At 38.1% G+C, this 19,697-nt stretch overlaps 1 protein-coding gene across 12 annotated transcripts in view; it reads right to left on the bottom strand.

Moving 5' to 3' along the window:
* LOC103466902 (collagen alpha-1(XX) chain-like) overlaps positions 1-19,697 on the bottom strand; it is a 36,954-nt gene that overhangs the window by 6,976 nt on the left and 10,281 nt on the right. For all 12 annotated transcript variants that reach the window (XM_081608640.1, XM_081608644.1, XM_008412810.3 and 9 more), the window contains 20 exons: positions 17,797-17,964; positions 17,570-17,689; positions 17,340-17,504; positions 14,428-14,586; positions 14,149-14,321; positions 13,397-13,526; positions 12,565-12,710; positions 10,156-10,285; positions 9,899-10,038; positions 8,858-8,984; positions 8,639-8,778; positions 8,371-8,503; positions 7,500-7,645; positions 7,240-7,369; positions 6,344-6,460; positions 6,110-6,256; positions 5,814-5,870; positions 2,860-2,898; positions 2,612-2,750; positions 2,140-2,282 (listed from right to left, as the gene is read on the bottom strand). In XM_081608640.1, coding sequence (XP_081464766.1) covers positions 2,140-2,282; positions 2,612-2,750; positions 2,860-2,898; positions 5,814-5,870; positions 6,110-6,256; positions 6,344-6,460; positions 7,240-7,369; positions 7,500-7,645; positions 8,371-8,503; positions 8,639-8,778; positions 8,858-8,984; positions 9,899-10,038; positions 10,156-10,285; positions 12,565-12,710; positions 13,397-13,526; positions 14,149-14,321; positions 14,428-14,586; positions 17,340-17,504; positions 17,570-17,689; positions 17,797-17,964 — 2,649 coding nt within the window. The remainder of the gene's footprint in view (positions 1-2,139; positions 2,283-2,611; positions 2,751-2,859; positions 2,899-5,813; positions 5,871-6,109; positions 6,257-6,343; positions 6,461-7,239; positions 7,370-7,499; positions 7,646-8,370; positions 8,504-8,638; positions 8,779-8,857; positions 8,985-9,898; positions 10,039-10,155; positions 10,286-12,564; positions 12,711-13,396; positions 13,527-14,148; positions 14,322-14,427; positions 14,587-17,339; positions 17,505-17,569; positions 17,690-17,796; positions 17,965-19,697) is intronic.

The raw sequence follows: 19,697 nt of genomic DNA, 5'->3' as shown, positions 1-19,697 counted from the left end.
GCGGTCTGGCTGCTACACAGATTTGTTTTTGTGCAGTTTTTTTCACAGTGCATTGTGTTCTGCGTCCTGATTGGCTAAACAGTCCCCGAGCTTCTTCTTTGCCTGTGTGCCAATAACATTATGGTATTTAAATATAAGTAATACAGATTGGCCATTCAGAAGATGAAAACTGAAACTTTGAATTCCTGCTGGAAAAAAGTGGCCAGAATAAGTGGAAAAATCGATCAATCAACTGTGTTGATGAATCTAAAGGTTGCAGGTCAGTCGATTTCGAGAACTTGAGTTGGAGAGCAACTCCTCTGCCTGTAGCATACAGAGAATTTCTTACTGAGCTAGAGCGGCTTAATGACCATAAAGTCAGAAGTTTGTCAGCAGCCAAAGCATTTTTTGTGTTTTTCCTTACGACTGAGGACAGTGGAAAAACAGAAAAGGTTACATGTAACCTAAATATGAGGCCTATCTTTTTCTTTACAAACAGGAGCCCTATTTTGGAAAATAAAAACTCTTGACCATAATTGTTTTGTTAGAGGGGCCAGTTGTCCTCCCTCATCAGCAGCCGTGTTGCCTGGCTTCAGATAGACAAAGGCATATAAATCTGCTGACATTCAAAAGTGCGACTCCATGGAAATAATGAAAGGGCTCCTGTGGTGGTGGCGCCCACAGAAGAGTTTCATACGAGTGGCCAGAAGGGGTCAGTGAAAACTTTAAGGTGGTACATCAGGCTGGTACTTTCTAAAATAACTCATATCGAGTGTTTTGTTTGCCTCAAAACGTTGGCAAGTAGAGCTTCTTAATGGATTTCAAGAGCAAGAAACAAAAATACCACTGGCATGAAAGCGAGTATGTTATCCTGGAGAACACTTGTCTTTTTCTTGGATGTTTTCAATAAAAGCATTAGTGAACAAACTGTTTACAAAAATTATGGGCATGAACGTCATATGATTTTGGAACTTTTAAAGATTGATGTAACATTGCATATCAATATTGTTCCACGTTTTTTAGATCTGTGCAACTCTATATGTTTTTTCAATTATTTAGGATAAAGTTAGATTATTTGTTTTCTTTATTTATCGATTTGGGGACTTTTTAATTTATAGAATTATAGCACTCTGTATGGAGGACCAAAACAGAAATGTAATTTTTTTGTTTTTCCTTTTCCTTAGACATGTATTTTTGTCACAAAGGAAACATGCGTTTCGTTTACACATGTATTTTCATCCAAAAATGTACCTTCCTACTTTTATTTTTAATTGTGTCAGTTTTGGTCCTCCATACTAACGTACATTGTGACTATGGGAATAATGAAAGAGCTTCTGTTTCAGAGGCACCCTCAGAAAAGTTTCATAGGGGTAGCCAGAAGGGATCAGTGAAAGCTTCAGGGTGGTACATCCTGCAGGGTTCTTCTTAATGTACCTCAAGTAGAGTTCAATTTTGTTTCTTAATGGTTTTTAGAGCATACAACAAAACCACTGCTGGGATGAAAGCCAGTATGTTATCCTGGAGAACACTAGTTTTTTTCCTGGATACTTTTATTAAAGCATTAATGAATAGACAGCAGAAAAAAATATAGTGATACATCTCACATACACATTGATCCCTGAGGCACAGAACCCATCTCCTTCCTGAATGGTATAGTTGAACATTCACATCATGCCTATACTTTCATCCAATTGTTTAAACACATGAACACAGCACCATTAAGCATCAATACATTGCTCCCAAGGACAGACCAGACTTGTGCAGCTCCACAATTCTCTACTTGATATCTTAACTGATTTCTTTTGACTTTCCCATGGTGTCAAACAAGAAAGCAGCATGTTTCAGGTGTGGCCTTAAAATAGATAGCGTGTTGGTCACACTTCAGGGTTTCAGGATAAAAACCAACTTAAATATTAATCAAAGCTACATGGCCCTGTGTGAAAAAGTGTTTGACCCCCATAAAAGATATCATTACTGTGGTTTATTACACCAAACTTTACAGTCTCTAGCCTTACTACTGCAACACAAAGACATCACTTAAATAGGACCTGTCTGACAATGTGAAGACATCATAATATCATCCCAGGCTGGACAGGATGCCCCTCTGCCTCAACTGCTTAGAGGTGACACTGAATGAAAAGCTGCAGAAGCATTACTCACGGTCAATCACAACTCCCATCTTTGGCTGGAAGTCATTGTCAGTGAGCTGCCAGAGAGCAAAGGCCTCCTTCAGTGTATCCTGCAGCAAGCGAAAAGTGATGCTGATGGTGTGCTCTGGAGAGAAACCTGCAGGGTGAATAAACCTGAAAAAAGGGGGGGCAAAGCACACTGTCGTGATAGAAGAGGGAAATAATTTCTTTTTCTTGAAATTAGACTTCTTTGATAAAATACAACTAGTTCTGCAAAACACCTGAATAGGGCTGGCCACCAACACATTAAGCAGTGAATACACCAATACCAATAAGTAAAAAAAAAATCATAAAATTATTACATAAGCACAAAACAGAAATTACTCCATGGCCAAACAGCAGAAAACACATTCTGTAATAATTTCTGCTGAGCATAAATGCATAAAAGAAGACATGGTAGAAAGTGTGCTTTTGAACTGAAATGTGAAACCAGAAAGTCTCACTTGGTGCTCTGTGTCAGTTGCACATCTCTGTACACGGTGTAGGCAGGCAGAGTGTTGAAAACAAAGGGCTCGGCTGCCACTCCCTCCACTGATGAGTGAGCTTTCCGCGTCAGACCAAATGCTTCCATCATGTTAAAACCTGAACCAATAAATAAAACCACAATGCTCTGCAGAACTTTTACTGGGATGAGCTGGGCGAATATCTCTTGTTCTTATATGAAATGTTTTATGAAGACAGTCAGTCTCACCTTTAACGATGCCGTTCTGGATGGTGACTTCAGGACAGACTGCAACACAAGACGGTAGTGTTGACACATTACAGGAAAAGGCAGGAAAGCAGTTTGAATAGAATAAAAGACAGAGTTATAAAGTATTTTACCTTAAATTGCAAAAAAATATATAAATCCATCAACTATAAGAAATAAACATGCGGTGAACCAACCATGTTTATTTTAGTTTTTAAAAGAGAAGGACACTGAAGAGGGTGGTCTAATGATAAGTGACTGAGTAATGCCTGAGTAGCTCAGAAATAGAAGATGATAAAATCATTAATTGCCCGGAAAATAAGCAACAATCTTAAAATGTACTCTGAGCATCACAGGTGATGGTTTTCAAGAACATGAACAAAAACAACACTTGGATGAAAGCAAGGATGGAGCGCACTTGTCTTTTTCCTGGATGAGTTCATAAAAGCATTAGTAAACAAGCAGCTCACAAAACCAGAAAATGTATCATTCAGTTCTGGTTAGAAATTGACAAACTTTTGCCATGGACATGAATGCCATATTGATTTGAGACTTAAGATTCAATTAACTTATTCTTAATCCATAGCATTATGATTGCACAACAAAAAACTTAAATTAAAAAAATAAAAACTAAAGTTAGATGGAAACATTTTGGTGGATATTTTTTATTGCAAATGGGGTCAAATGACATACACCCCCATTATAATTGAATAAGTTTATTCCTTAGAAAGTTGGATCTCGACCACATTTATATTTTATCACTTACTGTGCAGAATAGGTAGAGTTGCTTTAAGCAAGTTCTTTCTGTAAAAGTTTTCAGTGTGTGAGGGAAAACCAACAACATAATGTAAAATTATCTACTGCTGCTACTGCTAATGTCACAATTCTGGGCAGTTTGGTATTTGGTTTTTTCTCTGTGTTTGTGTTATAAACATTTACTCGCTTATTTATTTCAGATAAGGTTTTATATTTCCAGTTCATCCTGTTGGATCTAGTTTCTTTGTGTTTTCTCACATTTTACTCTGTGCGTTTCGGTTTATGTCTGGTTCAAATGACAAAATAATTACGCTGACTTTTTGACCTGGACACGCTGATTATCGGAGGCAATTATCAGCATCTTATGAGATATTCCCTACACTACATTTTTTATCTTATGAGATATTCCTCCCAAGTGCAGTGTGTTAATATGTGTTAATATCAGAGGTACGTAGAGCAGCCAAAAAAAATTTACTCAAGCAAGAGTGAAAATGTATTTGATACAGCCACAGCTCCAGAGGAGATTAGTAAGGGGGGCATTGGCTTATTTTCGGGAGGCAAAGTAAACAAACGTTTACTTTAATATAAATACACAAACAAACTTTCATGTAACATTTCAATTAAAAAATAACACAGTGCTGGTTCTGTTGGACCTCAGTGCAGCTTTTGACACTGTTGATCATGACATATTACTGAATCGACTGGAGAGTTGGGTCAGACTCTCCGGTCCAATGCTCAACTGGTTTGAATCTTACATAAAGAACAGGGATTTCTTTGTTTAAATTGGAAAGTTCTCATCAAAGAGGTCAGAGGTCGCATGTGGGGTACCCCAAGGTTCAATCCTAGGACCCCTCCTATTTAATATTTATATGCTCCCAGTAACTCAGGTTATAACAGGAAATAAGATTAGCTACCATAACTACGTGGATGATACACAGCTCTACATTACGATGTCACCAGGTGACTCTGAACCCATCCAATCACCAAATAGATGCTTAGAACAGATAAATGTGTGGATGTGCCAAAACTTTTTAAAGCTGAATAGAAACAAAACTGAAGTTATTATTTTTGGACCTAAAGAGGAGCAAACTAGAATCAATGCACAGCTTCAGTTATTACAACTGAAAACCAGCAATCAGGTCTGAAACCTGGGAGCAGTAATGGACTCTGACCTGAACCTTCAGAGTCACATAAAGACGGTTACAAAGTCGGCCTTCTGTCACCTGAAGAACATCTCCAGGATTAGAGGACTTATGTCTCAGTGAGATCTAGAGAAACTCGTCCATGCGTTTATCTTTAGTCACATTGATTACTGCAACAGTGTCTTCACAGGTCTGACTAACAAATCAATCCTCCAGCTGCAGCTGATCCAGAACGCTGCTGCTCGCGTTCTGACTAGAACCAGAGAGATAGAGCACATAACACCAGTTTTAAAGTCCCTACACTGGCTCCCTGGAGCTCAAAGAATAGACTTTAAAATACTGTTAGCTTATAAATCACTGAACAGCTGAGCAACAAACTACATTAAAGATCTGCTGTTGTTTTATCAACCTTCCAGACCCCTCAGATCTTCTGGTTCTGGTTTTGCTCTGCATCCCCAGAACCAGAACCAAATGAGGAGAAGCAGCATTCGGCTTCTATGCACCACAAATCTGGAACAAACTTCTAGAAAACCGTAAAATAGCTGAAACACTAAGTGCCTTTAAATCTCGACTAAAAATCCACCTGTTTAGAGTTGTATTTGAAACGTAATCAGTTATGATTTTAATGATGGCACTTGACTTGATGTAATGTTTTGATTGTTGATTCTATGTTGCATGACTTTATTTTTTGTGTTTTTATGATGTAAAGCACTTTGAAATGCCTTGCTGCTGAAATGTGCTATGCAAATAAAATTTGACTGATTGATTGATTGATTGATTGATATTTTTGACCATGTGTGAAACTTGTTCACCCATTTCTTGTTTTTAAAATCCCTCCAATTAAAAGTTGTATATTTATTACAAGTCAGTAAAAGAACAGTTTAAATGAAAAATCATACATGATAATAATATTATTCTGTGTGATGAGTAAACTTTCTTTCTTTCTTGCAGAAACTTTGAATTATTTCTTCTCATAGTGTAAAACAATGTAAGGCTGCAGACTAAAATAAATCATGAGCTCCTCTGAAAGCAAAAGAAGCTTCATTTAAAAAGATTCACCTTCATTGTGTACAGGATATTTCCGGGGAGGAACAGGGATTCTGGCTGGAGCTGGAGCTGTGAAAAGATAAATCAAAACAGCATGCAGGATTACTGGAATAACTACTTGTATTTTAATTTAATTGCTTTAGAGACTTTCAAAGATTTGTGTAAATTCACTTGATTAACACATTTAAAAAAAATCCCTGTTACTCAACAGAAATATAAGCTGTCCGTTGCTGTTTATATGCATAGTAAAATCTCTAGTATTGGCCCAAATTAAAATAAGACATAACCCTAACTCTATTACTGCACACCTGTAGGATGGAGAATGGAGACGGCAGCGCCCTCTGCAGAGCCGAGAAGCGAATGCACGCTGACGCGATACAGGGTTTCAGGTTCCAGGTGGTTGAAGCAGTAGCTGTTGGTGGACTCATCCACAGTTTCCTGTTTTATTTGCTTGTCTATAAATAAAGAGTGAGAACCAACAAAAATGTTCATTCCAGCCAATGTGTTTTCAGAAACATGTTGAGCACAAACTTCTAGATCACCTTTAACTGACTGCATGACAACACGGTATCCATCAACCGCCAACACGGGCCTCCAGGACAAACAGATACTGGAGTGGTCCGACCTGACGACGCTTATGCTGCTCACACGCAGACTGGCTGCAGGGACGGACACACAAATACGAGGGAAAAGAAACTAGATCACAAATGAAGTAGAAAACCAGATGAAACTTGTAAGGACCAGAATGAACTGATACAGATTTCACATTTTTATTAGTTTTTTTTATTTTTAAGTTCATGGAAACTAATGTCATCTTTTGTTTATATATCCCATTTTAATAAGCCACATTTTGGTTTTACTGCATATATTAATCTTTGCAAAACTTGTTTGCAAAAAAAAAAAAGTTCTATGTTCACTTTTGTGTTTGAAAAATGTTTAGATATTATTTTTAGCTTCCTGTTTAACAAAGTTTGTTTCTTTGTTTGCGGAATTGAACCTCTGCTGTGATCATAAACCTTTTGTTTTTGATCATTTTTGTGAAAAATTTGCAATAAGCTCTCAATCATGCATTAGTGTGAAAAAATGCAAAAATGTGTTGATGTAAACCCACACCCTCTACTCCTGGTGGCCACCCACTAACGCATTTTAGTGAAATCTTAAACATACTTCCAGTGTTATGAGAGATATTCCCAAGAATAATTGTTACAACACAGAAATAACCATCTGCAAATGTTCTTACTTTTTAGGTGATGTGTATGAGGAATAGTGGACATGTTTTAGCCCCTCACCCTTTAAAAGGGGTGTTGTAATTTAGAGTTCCTCAAGCATTCTGAGGGTCTCATTTGTGTCAAAATACTAAACTGAGAAATATGGAGCGGATATGGATTATTAGTATCTTTAGGAAACAGGTGATTTGATTAGGCCCAAGTTCACGTACCGGTTTTGCCTTGAGCTGAGCCGCTGCCCCCCTCTTTGTTGTGATACTCTGCAGTGACTAAGATGCTATAACGTGTATCTGGCTGCAATGACTCCAGCACCACCTGCTTATGACCACCAGGGACCAACACCTGCAGACAACAACACAGTTTTCCAGACTGCAAGCAGGAGAATTTGGAGTTTCTCTCTGACCCACAGTGATTTGTGATTCTTTGGAACGAGGCCCAAAACAGCCAGAAGTAACGCTAAGAGCCCACTTACAGTTCCATCCTGGGTCTCAGCTCCGGTCAGTGGTGTGTAAGAAACCCGGTACTGGAGGACGTGAGCATTTGGAGGCACCCAGCTGACCAACATGCTAACTGCAGTTTCTTCTGACACAGATAGACTGGAGGGGCCTCCGCCTGACACTGCAGCAACAAACAACATGTTACACTTTTTCCAGATTCTGCCCAAAACAGAAAAAGAGAAAATCGTTTTTACAAACAAGCTGAGTGGAAAACCTGAACATCCATATTTTGTTTGGTAGAAAATACCCCAAAATTTTGTTTTAACCTTCATGTCATTTGTGTTTCTATTCTTCCTCACTTTTCTTTAGTAAAGTCCATCAACGTAAACAAATTATTTCTTATATAGTTGAAGTGCATGCACTTATTTGTGCTCCTTATAAAAAAAGACGTTCTAACAGCTGTGGTTCTTCTGAAGCTAGATATTCTGAAAGCAATACTCTAATTTGAGCCTATAAATTCTGAAGTAGCACCCTGGTATTGGCACTCATTTGCAATTTCAAGATTCACATTCTTTTTCAATCCCAATTTTAATACAAAAGCCATATTCTGTTAATATCTCACAGTCACGACTGACTATGAAAATCCAGAGTTTCAAACGTCAAAAATTTTTGACATTTGAAACTCAGACATTTTAAAGTTTTTTCTGGAAAATTTCTCAGATTATTCTAAAAAATTTTTGAGTTTTTGGTGGAAATGTACTTTTTTTTGGAACTCATAGGTATATATTGAAAACCTTTAGAAAACCTTGAGAAATAATAAAGACATTTAAAGGGAAGAAAACTGAATTAGTGGGTGGTTTATAATTTTTGCACAGTAGAGTGAGTAGATAAATATGTTGGACTTACAGGTACTGTATCGAACGGCCACAGCCTCACTCTGAGCTCCATCTCCATAAAGTGCAGACAGAGAGATCTGGTATTCTTTATCCTCCTCCACTCCCTCCAGGATCGCTCCTTCATTGTCTCCGTTCACCTTCAGCTAAAGCACACATAAAACCAAACATCTGAAGACACATACATACATACATAAATATATATAACATTCAGCTGAAACCCACATAAAAGCAACAATTTAAAGACATTTTAGAAAACTGCCTCTCCTTTCCCTCCTCACCTGCCTCAGGTCTCCTTCACTTAAAGAGATCCATTTGATGAGGTAATAGACCACATCATCTGCTGCTGCCGCCCAGCGTACGGTAATTTCACTGCCTGAGAAATTAGTCACCTTGAGATCTGATGGAGAAGGCACCTTCACTGGCAGAGAGGAAAAAGGTGGTGAAAAAAACATCAAAAAGAAGAATCAGAGACTGGATGTGTGTGTATGTTGACTTACGTGTTGTGACGTTACTGGTGAGTGTGGCAGACAGGCCTTGTGGGTAGTGGGACTGGACTGAAACCAGGTATCGGGACAGAGATGAAAGGCTTTGCAGCACCACAGAGTTCTGGCCTTTTACCTCCATCTGGTAAAAAAAACAATTTCAAACATTTTCACATGCTGAACTATCTATGAAACTCAGAAAAGGGAAATATTTCAACACAAATGGAAAAAATGTCAATAATTTAACATTTCTAATGTTGAACTACAACAGACGATTAGAGCAACTGTACCTGACATTCTATATCAAACCAAGTGTCATTGTTCAGTATCGCTTTCGTGATGCTTGAAAAGGAATCAATGTCGATCAGTGAAGATGTGACATTCCTTTTCTCGGCTTAGACAATGGTTTTCCACATGGAGATAGATGTACATGCAATTATTTGTACTGAAGTACCTTGAAAGTAATTTCCATAGTGCATGATGTTTGTTTTAACAAAAAACATTGTAAAAGCACAGAATCCTGTAGAACTTGCATCTTCCTTTCTTTTATTTGGATCCCCATTAATTCTACTTCCACGCATCTACTCTTCCACAATGGTCCACAACTCAGAACTAGGAAACCTAAGAGTGACGTCACTCTCTCCATTAAATTGAGCCTTTAACAATGAAGCAACACACTGGCATTGCTGCTCATAAGAAGTTTTCTGATCTACTTTTTTCCTTCTGTTTCATTAAAAATATTAATCCTGTTCTTCCGATGTCTCACAGCCTTGTGTTTTCTTAGTATGAACAAAGAAAGTTGCTCAATGTAAAAACAATGTACATAGACACAAGAAAACAGTATTCCTGACAATTCTTTATCTTTAAAATGTCTTTATTGTCTTTATTGAGAGCAAAGTGGAACATAAGACAAATTCCTTGTGGTGAATAAAGCTGATTACAATTCTGGAATATCTAAACATATAAACAGCTCTGCTATGAGGCTAGCTGATGACTTGAGAGATTGAAACAGAAGTAGAAATAACTGAAAAATAAATTAACACAATACAATTTTACCTGCTTAATGTCACTGCCATGATTGGTGCTGTAGGTGATTCTGTGGCCTGGAACATCCACAGCACCAGGGACCCAGCTCACCTTTATCATGCTGTGGGTTACAATCGGGAAGTGAATTCCAACTGGAGCTGGGAGGGGTACTTAAGGATCCGGAAGGACCCGGATTTAGGAAAAACAGGATGAAGTGAAAAAATGTTTCAGTTAAAATAAGACAGAGAAATGAAAATGTTAATGAGAATGCTCAGGGAATCACTTACGTGTGCGGGAGACCGAAGTGACTGGATCACTGGGCTCTTCATCATAGAGAGCATAAAGAGTGACAGAGTAGTCTGTTTCTGGCAGCAAGCCTGCAAGGTCCACCACTGTCTGGCCTGCGCTGAATTTCTCCTGTCCATAAATGATACAAAACATTTAATTAGCGTTGGAGCCATGTTATTCTCTTCCAAAAAAAATAAAAAATCACAATTTATTATGTACTAATATATTAGATTTGACCAAGGCTGAATATGTTGCCTGCAATTATTCCTTTTAGTAGTTAGATATAAAAGCATCCACATTTAGGGGAAAGGCTTGTAAATTTGCAACTGTTATTTATATCTTTAATGTTTGGTCAAATATTTTTTGTGGTAAAAGTTCTTCTTGGTAATAATCCTTATAACACTGGAAATTTGTTTATTTCCACTTAAATGGTGCCACATTTAGAAGGAAAGCACATTTAGTAAAATCTTCCCTGCCAATGCCAAACAGCTCATTCTTCTATTAGCTCTTGTTTTTTTTGTCATTTATTGCAATACATAATTAAAGTTTGATTAAACCAGACCTATTGGTCGAACTGGGGAGATGGGAGGTTATGTGCCGCTTCATTAGCCTCTTCACCATCATAGGAGTGAGTGCTACAGGTCGATAATCATTCAGACTGGTTACTGTGGACCTTTTTGGCAATAGTACGATAATGACCTACTTGAAACATTTTGGTACAATAGCCTGGTTTGGAGATATGCTTTAAATGTCTGTCAGGACCGAAGCTAATTGGTCCTTGAGTATTTTCTCTAGGATGTTGAATAATCCTGATGCCTCATTCATGTTTCTTTCTGTCATGGTTCTGCAGACATTGGCGCTTTCCAGTTGTAGGCCAACTCATCCAGTCTTGGCACCGTTTTCAATGTTAGGGTGTTCAGTACCTCAAACCTGCCGTGTCAAGGTCGTTTAGGGAGTCAGTGTTATACTTGCTTGGGCTCCCCGCCCCCTGTTTGCAATCACCTGGATGCCACCACACATTGCTAGTGGTGTTCAGGTTGTGGGAAAAAAACTCTTGGATTTTGCTTTGGCTTCCTTTTGCCATGACTGATAGGCAAAACATTGGCTTTAGATCTCAGATCTAAAGCCAATGTCCCATGCTCTCAGCATATTGCGTTCTTCTCCATTCATCCAGGGTTTTCTGACTGATGATATTCTTGATGACACTGACGTCTGAAATTCATTCGAACACAGATGAGAGATACTCATCCACATTGGAGCTCTGGTCATATGTAGCCACTTCTCTGTCAATATCCCAGGCTATGCATTCAAAATAATCTCGTTGAACCTCCCCAGCACCGTCAGCCGACAATCTCACCTGTTTCACAGAGGGCCTCTCTCTGATCACCATGACAATCAGAGAAGCCCAGATGGGGAGATTGTACTGGTGTAAAGGCCTTTCAGATCAAGAGCATTTGCTCCTCTGGTTGGAATGCACATGTTAATGGAAATATGGGAAGAGAGTTTTCATTTTAGTCTGACTAAACACCGGCCACTATGAAAACCTCCTCAGAATGAGAGCTTTATAGGTTGCTGATGGATTGGTAGAAAATCTTTAAAATTAGACACTGGAGAGGCGGGGGTGCAGTGGTGAACTCTTGATGCAAAGAACATCACATCTATATGTGCCTGCAATAGGTCACCAGAAAAAAAATTCAGATACTATTTTTCCTCTTAAAGGGGCATTTTACTATGTAAAATCAACATTTTAAAGCTTTAAATCATGTTTTAATGTTGTTCCCTCATCAAAAACGTATTTGGTGCGTTGCCTTGATTCTTTCAATCATGTTTAAAAAATCCTTTAATTTTCCGTGGCAACCACTTGGGGGGCCTAAACGCTTTTGGGGACTTAACACTGCCTTCAAGATGTAAATCCTCCTTGGAGCTGTAACTTCTAAGCTTCCGTCTCAAAGAGCACCCCTCCCTCTCCTGACACTCCTCCTCTCAGCTCCATCAGACTAGCCAGCAGCAATTAGCAAACACCTAGTGGAACTGTGCATCTGTGGAGCTCATTACAGGAGCAACTTGTCAGTGCAAAGCTGGTAAAAATGTTAAAGGGTTAATAGAGGAGCTATGTAGAGATGACTTCCTGAACGTGGAGTTTCAGAAAGAAAGAAAACGTCTCCTCTGACACTTCCTTTATGAGTTCTATAAGAAAAACACCTGCTCAGAAACCTTCATATCAGTTTGTTCTGATAAGCCAAAGTTTATTAGATCTTAACACTGTGTTACCTGATTGTGTTAAAAAATTGCACTGTGTCTGTAAAATATATAAAAGTGTTCTTTACAATATTGATTTTTTAATTTGATTAATTTTTATTTAAATTTTTGATTCGAGTAAATTCTGATTTTAGATTTTCACTTCTTACCTCCTTTGCATCTTCAGGCTCTCCGTCGCTGAGTGCTGAGTATAGGATCATGTAATGAGTAGCACCAGGAGCTGGACTCCAACTTACTTGCAGAGTGCTGTAAGAGGAGGGAGTCACTTCCAAGTTGGATGGCATAGCCAGAGGCACTGAAGAAGAAGCATTAAGAATGACAATGAGGAGAGAACATAAAACAATGTGGCATCCAATATAGTACTCCACTGGTTTATGTTTGCATGATTTGTGTTTGTGCTTTAAGCTGTGTGGATCATTTCGGTCTGCTTTAATTGTTTTGAACATGCTTAAGAAAAAATGGTTTCTATAGTTACCACACAGAGCCATCTCAGCTAAATTGAGCCTTTAACAATGAAGCAACACACTGCTGTTGATGCTCATCTGATGTTTTCTGATCCACTTCTTTCCTGTTTGTTCAAAACAGTAACCCTGTTCTGCTGATGTCTCCCAGCCTTGTGTTTCTTAAAACTAGCAAAGAATGTTGCTGAATGTAAAAACGATGGATACAATCTAAATAATTTCATAACAACAGCTTAACATGTTTATATTTAAAATATAGAAAGCATTTTGAATCTGTAGTATGGTTTGTTCAAATTATAATAAGACTGCAATCAATTGTCTTTCAATTTATACAATGAAGGACAATTCAATGTATATATAAAATGTCCTTGAAATAAGAATTCATCCATCAACTTCAATTCACACAGTGACTTATTGATGATGTCTAATAGCAGATCTGTTTGTTTTTTGTCCTAATCTGAAGAGGAAGCTCCCTTCAATTTCCATAAAATACAATATTCATCAGCTATGTCATGCTCACATGTAGTGACAGTTCCTCTGAGGGCCAAGCCAACGCTGCTGGTGTACACAGGGAATATGGAGATGTGATAGAGAGTCTGAGAGGAGAGGCCATCGAGCAGAACAGTGGATTCAGAGCCGGATAAAACCACCTGCAGACACATTTTTACAGTCACATGAAGAAATGTGTAGATTTTTCTAGTTTTCTGAAAACGTGTAGCTTTATAAAAACACAATTCTGTTATGATTCATGTCCTGTACATGCTGTGTTAAGCACTCATTCAGCTCACCTGCCATGCCTAATTGTTTACCTGTTCCACCTGGGCCTTGCCCTACTTAAACACCCCTCAGCCTCTGCTTCCTTGCCAGATTATTGACAGCCACAAGCCAGTAGAGATCCAGCGTTTCCTTCCAAGCCTTCAGTGTTTCTACAACCCCTTTCTGTCCAAGGATTTATCCCTCCTGCCAAGCCCTTCACGGATCCCTTCTATTCTGGATTTCTGGACCTTGACCCAAGCTTTTCCAGAGTTGTATAAATATGCAGCTTCTCTGCTTCAGTTTAAACACTCCAGTGGTGTATCACTGTCACATGACCAAGTAAACACCACATGGTTAATGCCCTCCTGAAACATGCACAACAATAAGATGGAAAGAAATACCAGTTAATACTGGCCAACTTTTATCAGAAGGATACTGATCAAAGTGCCCAATATCGGCTGATGGTGTTGAAGCCTGTATATCATGCATGCCTAGATGCAAGAGTGTAGTTCTAACCTCCTGTGGACTCTGACTCTCAGCACTGTGGTAAACCACTCTGTACTGCTGGACGGGCTGGACAGGATTGATCCAGTGCAGCTTCACTTGTCTGGATCCAAGTTGGGAAAACCGCAGATCAGTAGGACTGGGAAAGGAGAGGCCTGGCTGTGTGGTGGGTGCAGGCTCCATTCCTAAAAATACAACAAATCACACCTTAAGATGACATATTTTTCATTTCAGGTGAATGTACAATCAGTTTGAGCACACAGTCTGTGCGTAGGTAGAAGTGTGGGTTACGTTTTGAGATGCCACGGTCCTCTATCCTCCTGCACAGAATGTGAACCAGCCGAGCGACCAGCTTGCTGAGCAGGGGGAAATCATTTACGTTGTAGACGTTCAGATCAACTGGCTCTGATGCCACCTGCCTCAATTCAGCTTCATCAGCATTTTTCACACCTAAAAACACAAACTTATAAAATTTATCAACCTCATTGGCAGAAGAAAAGACATCTAAGCAGAGTTAAAATTGGAGTCCGTAAGACAAAATTTTACAGATTGAAAAAAAACAAGATTGTAAAATAAACACAGGGGATAATGTCATTAAATAAGAGCTTACAGTGTATCTGGAATGAAAACACATTAAGAACTAAATTTTTCCTTCTACATTCTACATTAGCGGTTCTCAACGTGGGCGGTACCGCCCCCCAGGGGGCGTTCAGAGGACGGCAGGGGGCGCTGGCGGACATTTTTACAAAAGGGGGGCACTGGGATGCCTTTGGGGGGCGTTTAGTCGAAGGTAAACTTTACACCTTAAATGCACAACAATGCCAGTTTAGACTTTGAGCAACTTGGTAAAACTGTATTGTGTAACATTAAATCATGCTTGACTGCAACTGTATCGATGGCAGCTCTTCTTCTATTCAGTGTTTGTTAGCTTCTGTTAGCTTCTGTTAGCTTCTTGGCGTAGCTCCGTTCTCCTGCTACTGGTAGCTAAAATCACGATACCCTCACTGTGTATCCCTCTGAAAAATGAACCCATTTAAGTAAAGAAATAAAGAAATCCCTCCATGGGTTATGGATAGAGAGCGTTCATTTTATAGCGTTAACACCGGTGCTGTAAGTGGTCCGGTATGAAATGGGTGTGATAGAACAACGGTACCACAGCACTTTTAAATTTTAATAATCAGAATACAGAAATTGTTTCCATTGTTTTAAAATGTTTATGTCAGTCTGCCTTTTCCCCATCAATATGCCCTGCACCTTAGGGGCTTAAAAAAAAAGACGCGCACATTGCGCGAAACTCTGAAACAGGAGAAGCGGGACATAAAACGGAGCGACGAACTAGATGTGAATTATGGCATAAAAACAGAGAATCCGACGTTGAACAGTGAAAAATCAACACATGATGTAAAACACATGACGATTAGGCGGCGCAGCAGGTGATGAGTGAAGATTATTCATCTTATATTATTCGTCTTATAATGGATAAATGATAAAATAAATGTAGCAACAGGAAAGAAACTAAAGTGGACATACCAATAAACCAAGAGAGGATAATACTAATCAAATGAAACTAAATGGAAATGAATGAAGAACAAAATGCAAGAATAAACTAAGAAATCAAGTAAATACAGAGGAATAAACTGGTATGGCAAGACCATTCGAGCAATAATTAATACAGAGGACTGTATGGCAAGAATAAACAGACACTATTTCCACATAAAAGGTACAATAATATTGTTGAAGTGCCATGGGTTTGTTGAGACCATATCTAGTAGTGAGAATAAATATATTTTACAGACATAACAGTAAAGAACTTATCACTTATTTATGTTTTTAATTAGATTTGATATATTTATTTCTTCAATATTATTTTTCGTGTCAGTGTTAATGTCATTAACACTGACATGAGGCTGACGACTCCATGACACTTTCAATTTGACTCATTAGGATTTGATTAAGAACCAGATTTGTTCTTTGTAATTTCTGTCAAGTAAAATTATTAATCTTTAAATCAATAGACAGGTCTATATAAATATATAATCCATGTTTCTGTCTCATATTTGCATGGCATTAAAAGGATCTGGAACTTTTGTTTTTCCACTGAAAGCTCTGGTTTGAACAATAAATGCCATGTGGGTGAAGTTTTATGAATGATACTCTGATGTCCCATTTTCCTGAAGGCAGCACAGAGCTGCACCACCAGAAACTCACAGAAACACTGAAGAGAAGAAGAGCTATGATTAATGTAGTTACAGTTCTATCCATGTTTTAATGTTGCAGAGCTCAGTTGTTTGGAAATAGATCAAAGTTTAAACTGGCATGTTGTACATCTTTTATCTGGTCATTTTGTGTAATATTTAACAACTAGAAAATGGCACAAAATAAGAATATTGTTTCCACTCTGATTGGCTGCTGTTACGCCTACCAATTTTATGTTGAATGTTCATTGCATTTTTGTGAAAGTAATTTCTATTCCCATGGCTTTTTTGTTCTCTGGGAAATTATTTTTGATAATAAATACAGAAACAAGCATAAAAATCAAAACATCTACAATAGTGATAGTAATATTAATGATAAAATAATAGTCAGTGCAAAGTAGCCTGCAAATTCTTTGGTGGGAGGCGGTGAGGGACCTGGATAAAGGCTAGGGGGGCGCTGGGCCAAAAAAGGTTGAGAAACATAGATTGCATACATAAGCTCTGGTTGACCTCTTGGATGGTTTTCCAATCTCTAAGAGAACAACTGAGCTCTAATAACTATTTTTATTTGTAAATAATGAATACCACAGGGCTTTTTGGGACGTGCTGTTCCCAAAAAGCTCTGTGGTATTAGAACATTTATGATTAGATACAATGCAGTCTAAGAGGTCTATAGATAACTCCTCTTTTACCTTGATTGTTTGGTTTCTGCAATGAAAACTGTAGGATCTTATGTAATTAAGTACAAGTGGATTCCAGTCAAGTTGTAGAAACATCTGAGGGATGATCAGTGGTAACATGGTGAAGCTGAGCGTCCTTTGCTAGTGTGAATACTTATGTAGATGGGATTTTCTTTGGGGTTTTTTTATTAAACAAATGTGCAACTTTTTATACTTTGTCATTATGGAATATTACAAATAACATACTGTAAATAAGGTAGAAAAAGAGACACAAGGTGCATGCTTTCAGGATAAACTCAAAACTCAAAGCAATGTTTTTCACTCTCACCTACAGCGATGATTTCCACGCCTACATTCTTCAGCCGGTTAGCTGCTGCAATGGCATCGTCCTGAGATTTCCCATCAGTCAACAGAACCAGAAAAAATGGTGCACTGGCTCGCGCTCCTGCCTTAGGCTTCATGTTTTCCTCCATGACGTGGAGCAGTGCCTGTCCTAGGAGAAAACCGGCTGGTTATACACTGGCAGACATGAAAAGAGTTGAAGCTGAATTTCCCTACCTGTAAATGTGTTTCCTCCTTTGTATCTGAAATTTCTCACTGCCTCCAACAGCTGCTCTTTCGTGGTGAAATTACCGAGGTGCCACTCAGTGCGAGGGTCTCCGCTGTACTGGGTCAGCCCTGCAGCACACAGTACACTAATATTTGCCAGATTTTTCTCTCCTTCTTTAGAGGGTCTAGCTTCAGATAGAGAACCAGTTCATTCCTGCTGGTGGCCTGGTCCTCACCGATCTGAATGTGGTTTGGTCCAATGTTGAACGGCCTCACCAGACCCTCCAGAAAGTCTCTGACCCGCCTGAAGTTGGTGCGTCCGATACTCCAGGAGCCGTCAACCAACAGCATGATGTCTGCCGCCGCGTCACTCTCACACTCATATGGTTTCCTCTGGGGAAAGCCTAAACTCCAAGACACAAAGATAGATTTAGACAAGTCAAAGTTCACAGGACATTAAGGCAATAATACATAGGGGACACTGGGATAGGTTGAGGCACCTCTTGTTTCTAGAAATCGCTAAAAAAAACAACTATTTGTGACCAACTAGTTAGGAGAAAGGCATCACTGAATGAAGTCTGTGAAGGTAAAAACTTCCTGGGTAAAGTGGTTAGACTTTGATTTCTTAAAGTGTTTTTCATTCTTGAAAGTGAATTTAGTCTTTTGTAAGTTTGATAAGAATTGTGCTTAGACAATCATAGATATTTTTTTATTTGTTTTATTTATCAATTATGTTACGTATGAACTACAACATGAAGTCATAAACCAAAAATAAAAGTGTAGCAATTTAGGAACAGATGAAGTTGAAATATTAGCTTTAGCTACTGGCAAGTCTTGGAATCTCAACTTCCCAATGATTCAGTTTCACTTCTCTGGCCCAATAAAAAGCATTTAGGTTTTTGGGGGGGTTTTCTTAACAGCTGTTTAGCAGTAATTTGTATAAATTAAAATATTTTACTACTGTACTGATAAATTATGTAAAACAAAATGTGATTGATGGGGAAAAGTGGCTTATTTAGGAAATGCATTAAATTAAATGGTTGAATGCAAATCCACCCCACACTTTTCAGATTTCTACTTGTGAAAATCTTGAAAGCCATTTGCTAATTGTCTTCTGCTTCACAATTATGTGCTGTTTAGTTGTATTGGCCTGTCTGTCACATGAGTTCTCAAACGCATTGACATTTGGGGTTGGAATTTAGCAAAATGTGAAAAGGTTTAAGAGGTGTGAGCTTTTGCAAAGCAAAACATGCTGACAGGTTGCATACATGAACTGGAGTGGTTTCCATGCATGTGCGGGATCTCGGAGCTTCCCAAGATCAATGAGGAGACGGAGGACACGTGTATCCTGCAGCTACACAGGACGGCTTGTCATTATCACTTATCAGTGAACACTGTCATCATGCTCAGAACCAGCACTTACTGCTCTGAAATATTATCTTTCTAGTGTGTATTTTTTAGGCATATTTAATGCAAAGATTTGCTGCTACGCTTAAAATTGTTTAGAATAACTTTTGCTTGTCAGTATGGCTGTGTTTTAGGGCCATGCTAAGAAAAGAAAAATAATTAAAATAATGAGAACAGTCATAATATTACAACTTTATTCTGGCAATATGACTATTCTTGAAATTATATGACTTTATTCTCATATTATTACAATTTTATTCTCATAAAATTATGACTTTATTGTCATAGTACAATGACTTAGTTCTTGTAATATAACTTTATTCTCACATTGTTACAGCTATATTCTCATATTTCGACTTAAGCTTAACCCTATATTCGATCTTGTCATATTAAAACTTTATTTTCATAACACTTTGACTTTATTCCAATAACATTGTGACTATTCTCATAATATTGTAACTTTATTCTTGTATGAGTCTATTTTTGTGATGACTCTGTAATCATTATGATAACTTTCTTATATTATTTAGACTTTCTTCTCCAAATATTACAACTTTATTGTTGCTATATTATGACGTTATTCTCGTAAAATTATGACTTTTTTCTTGCAATGTTATGACTTTAATCTCATAATATTACTGCAATAATTTAATCTTAATCTTAAAATGAACAATAAAATTCTCTCAAGTTTTCCTTTAATTTTCTCTGCAGAAATTTGTGTCTTTCTGTG

Source organism: Poecilia reticulata, chromosome 7 (assembly GCF_904066995.2).
Source record: "Poecilia reticulata chromosome 7, P_reticulata-male-v2, whole genome shotgun sequence".
Taxonomy (NCBI): domain Eukaryota; kingdom Metazoa; phylum Chordata; class Actinopteri; order Cyprinodontiformes; family Poeciliidae; genus Poecilia; species Poecilia reticulata.
The sequence above is the reverse complement of the archived record's forward strand: the minus strand, read 5'-3'. Positions and strand labels throughout refer to the sequence as shown.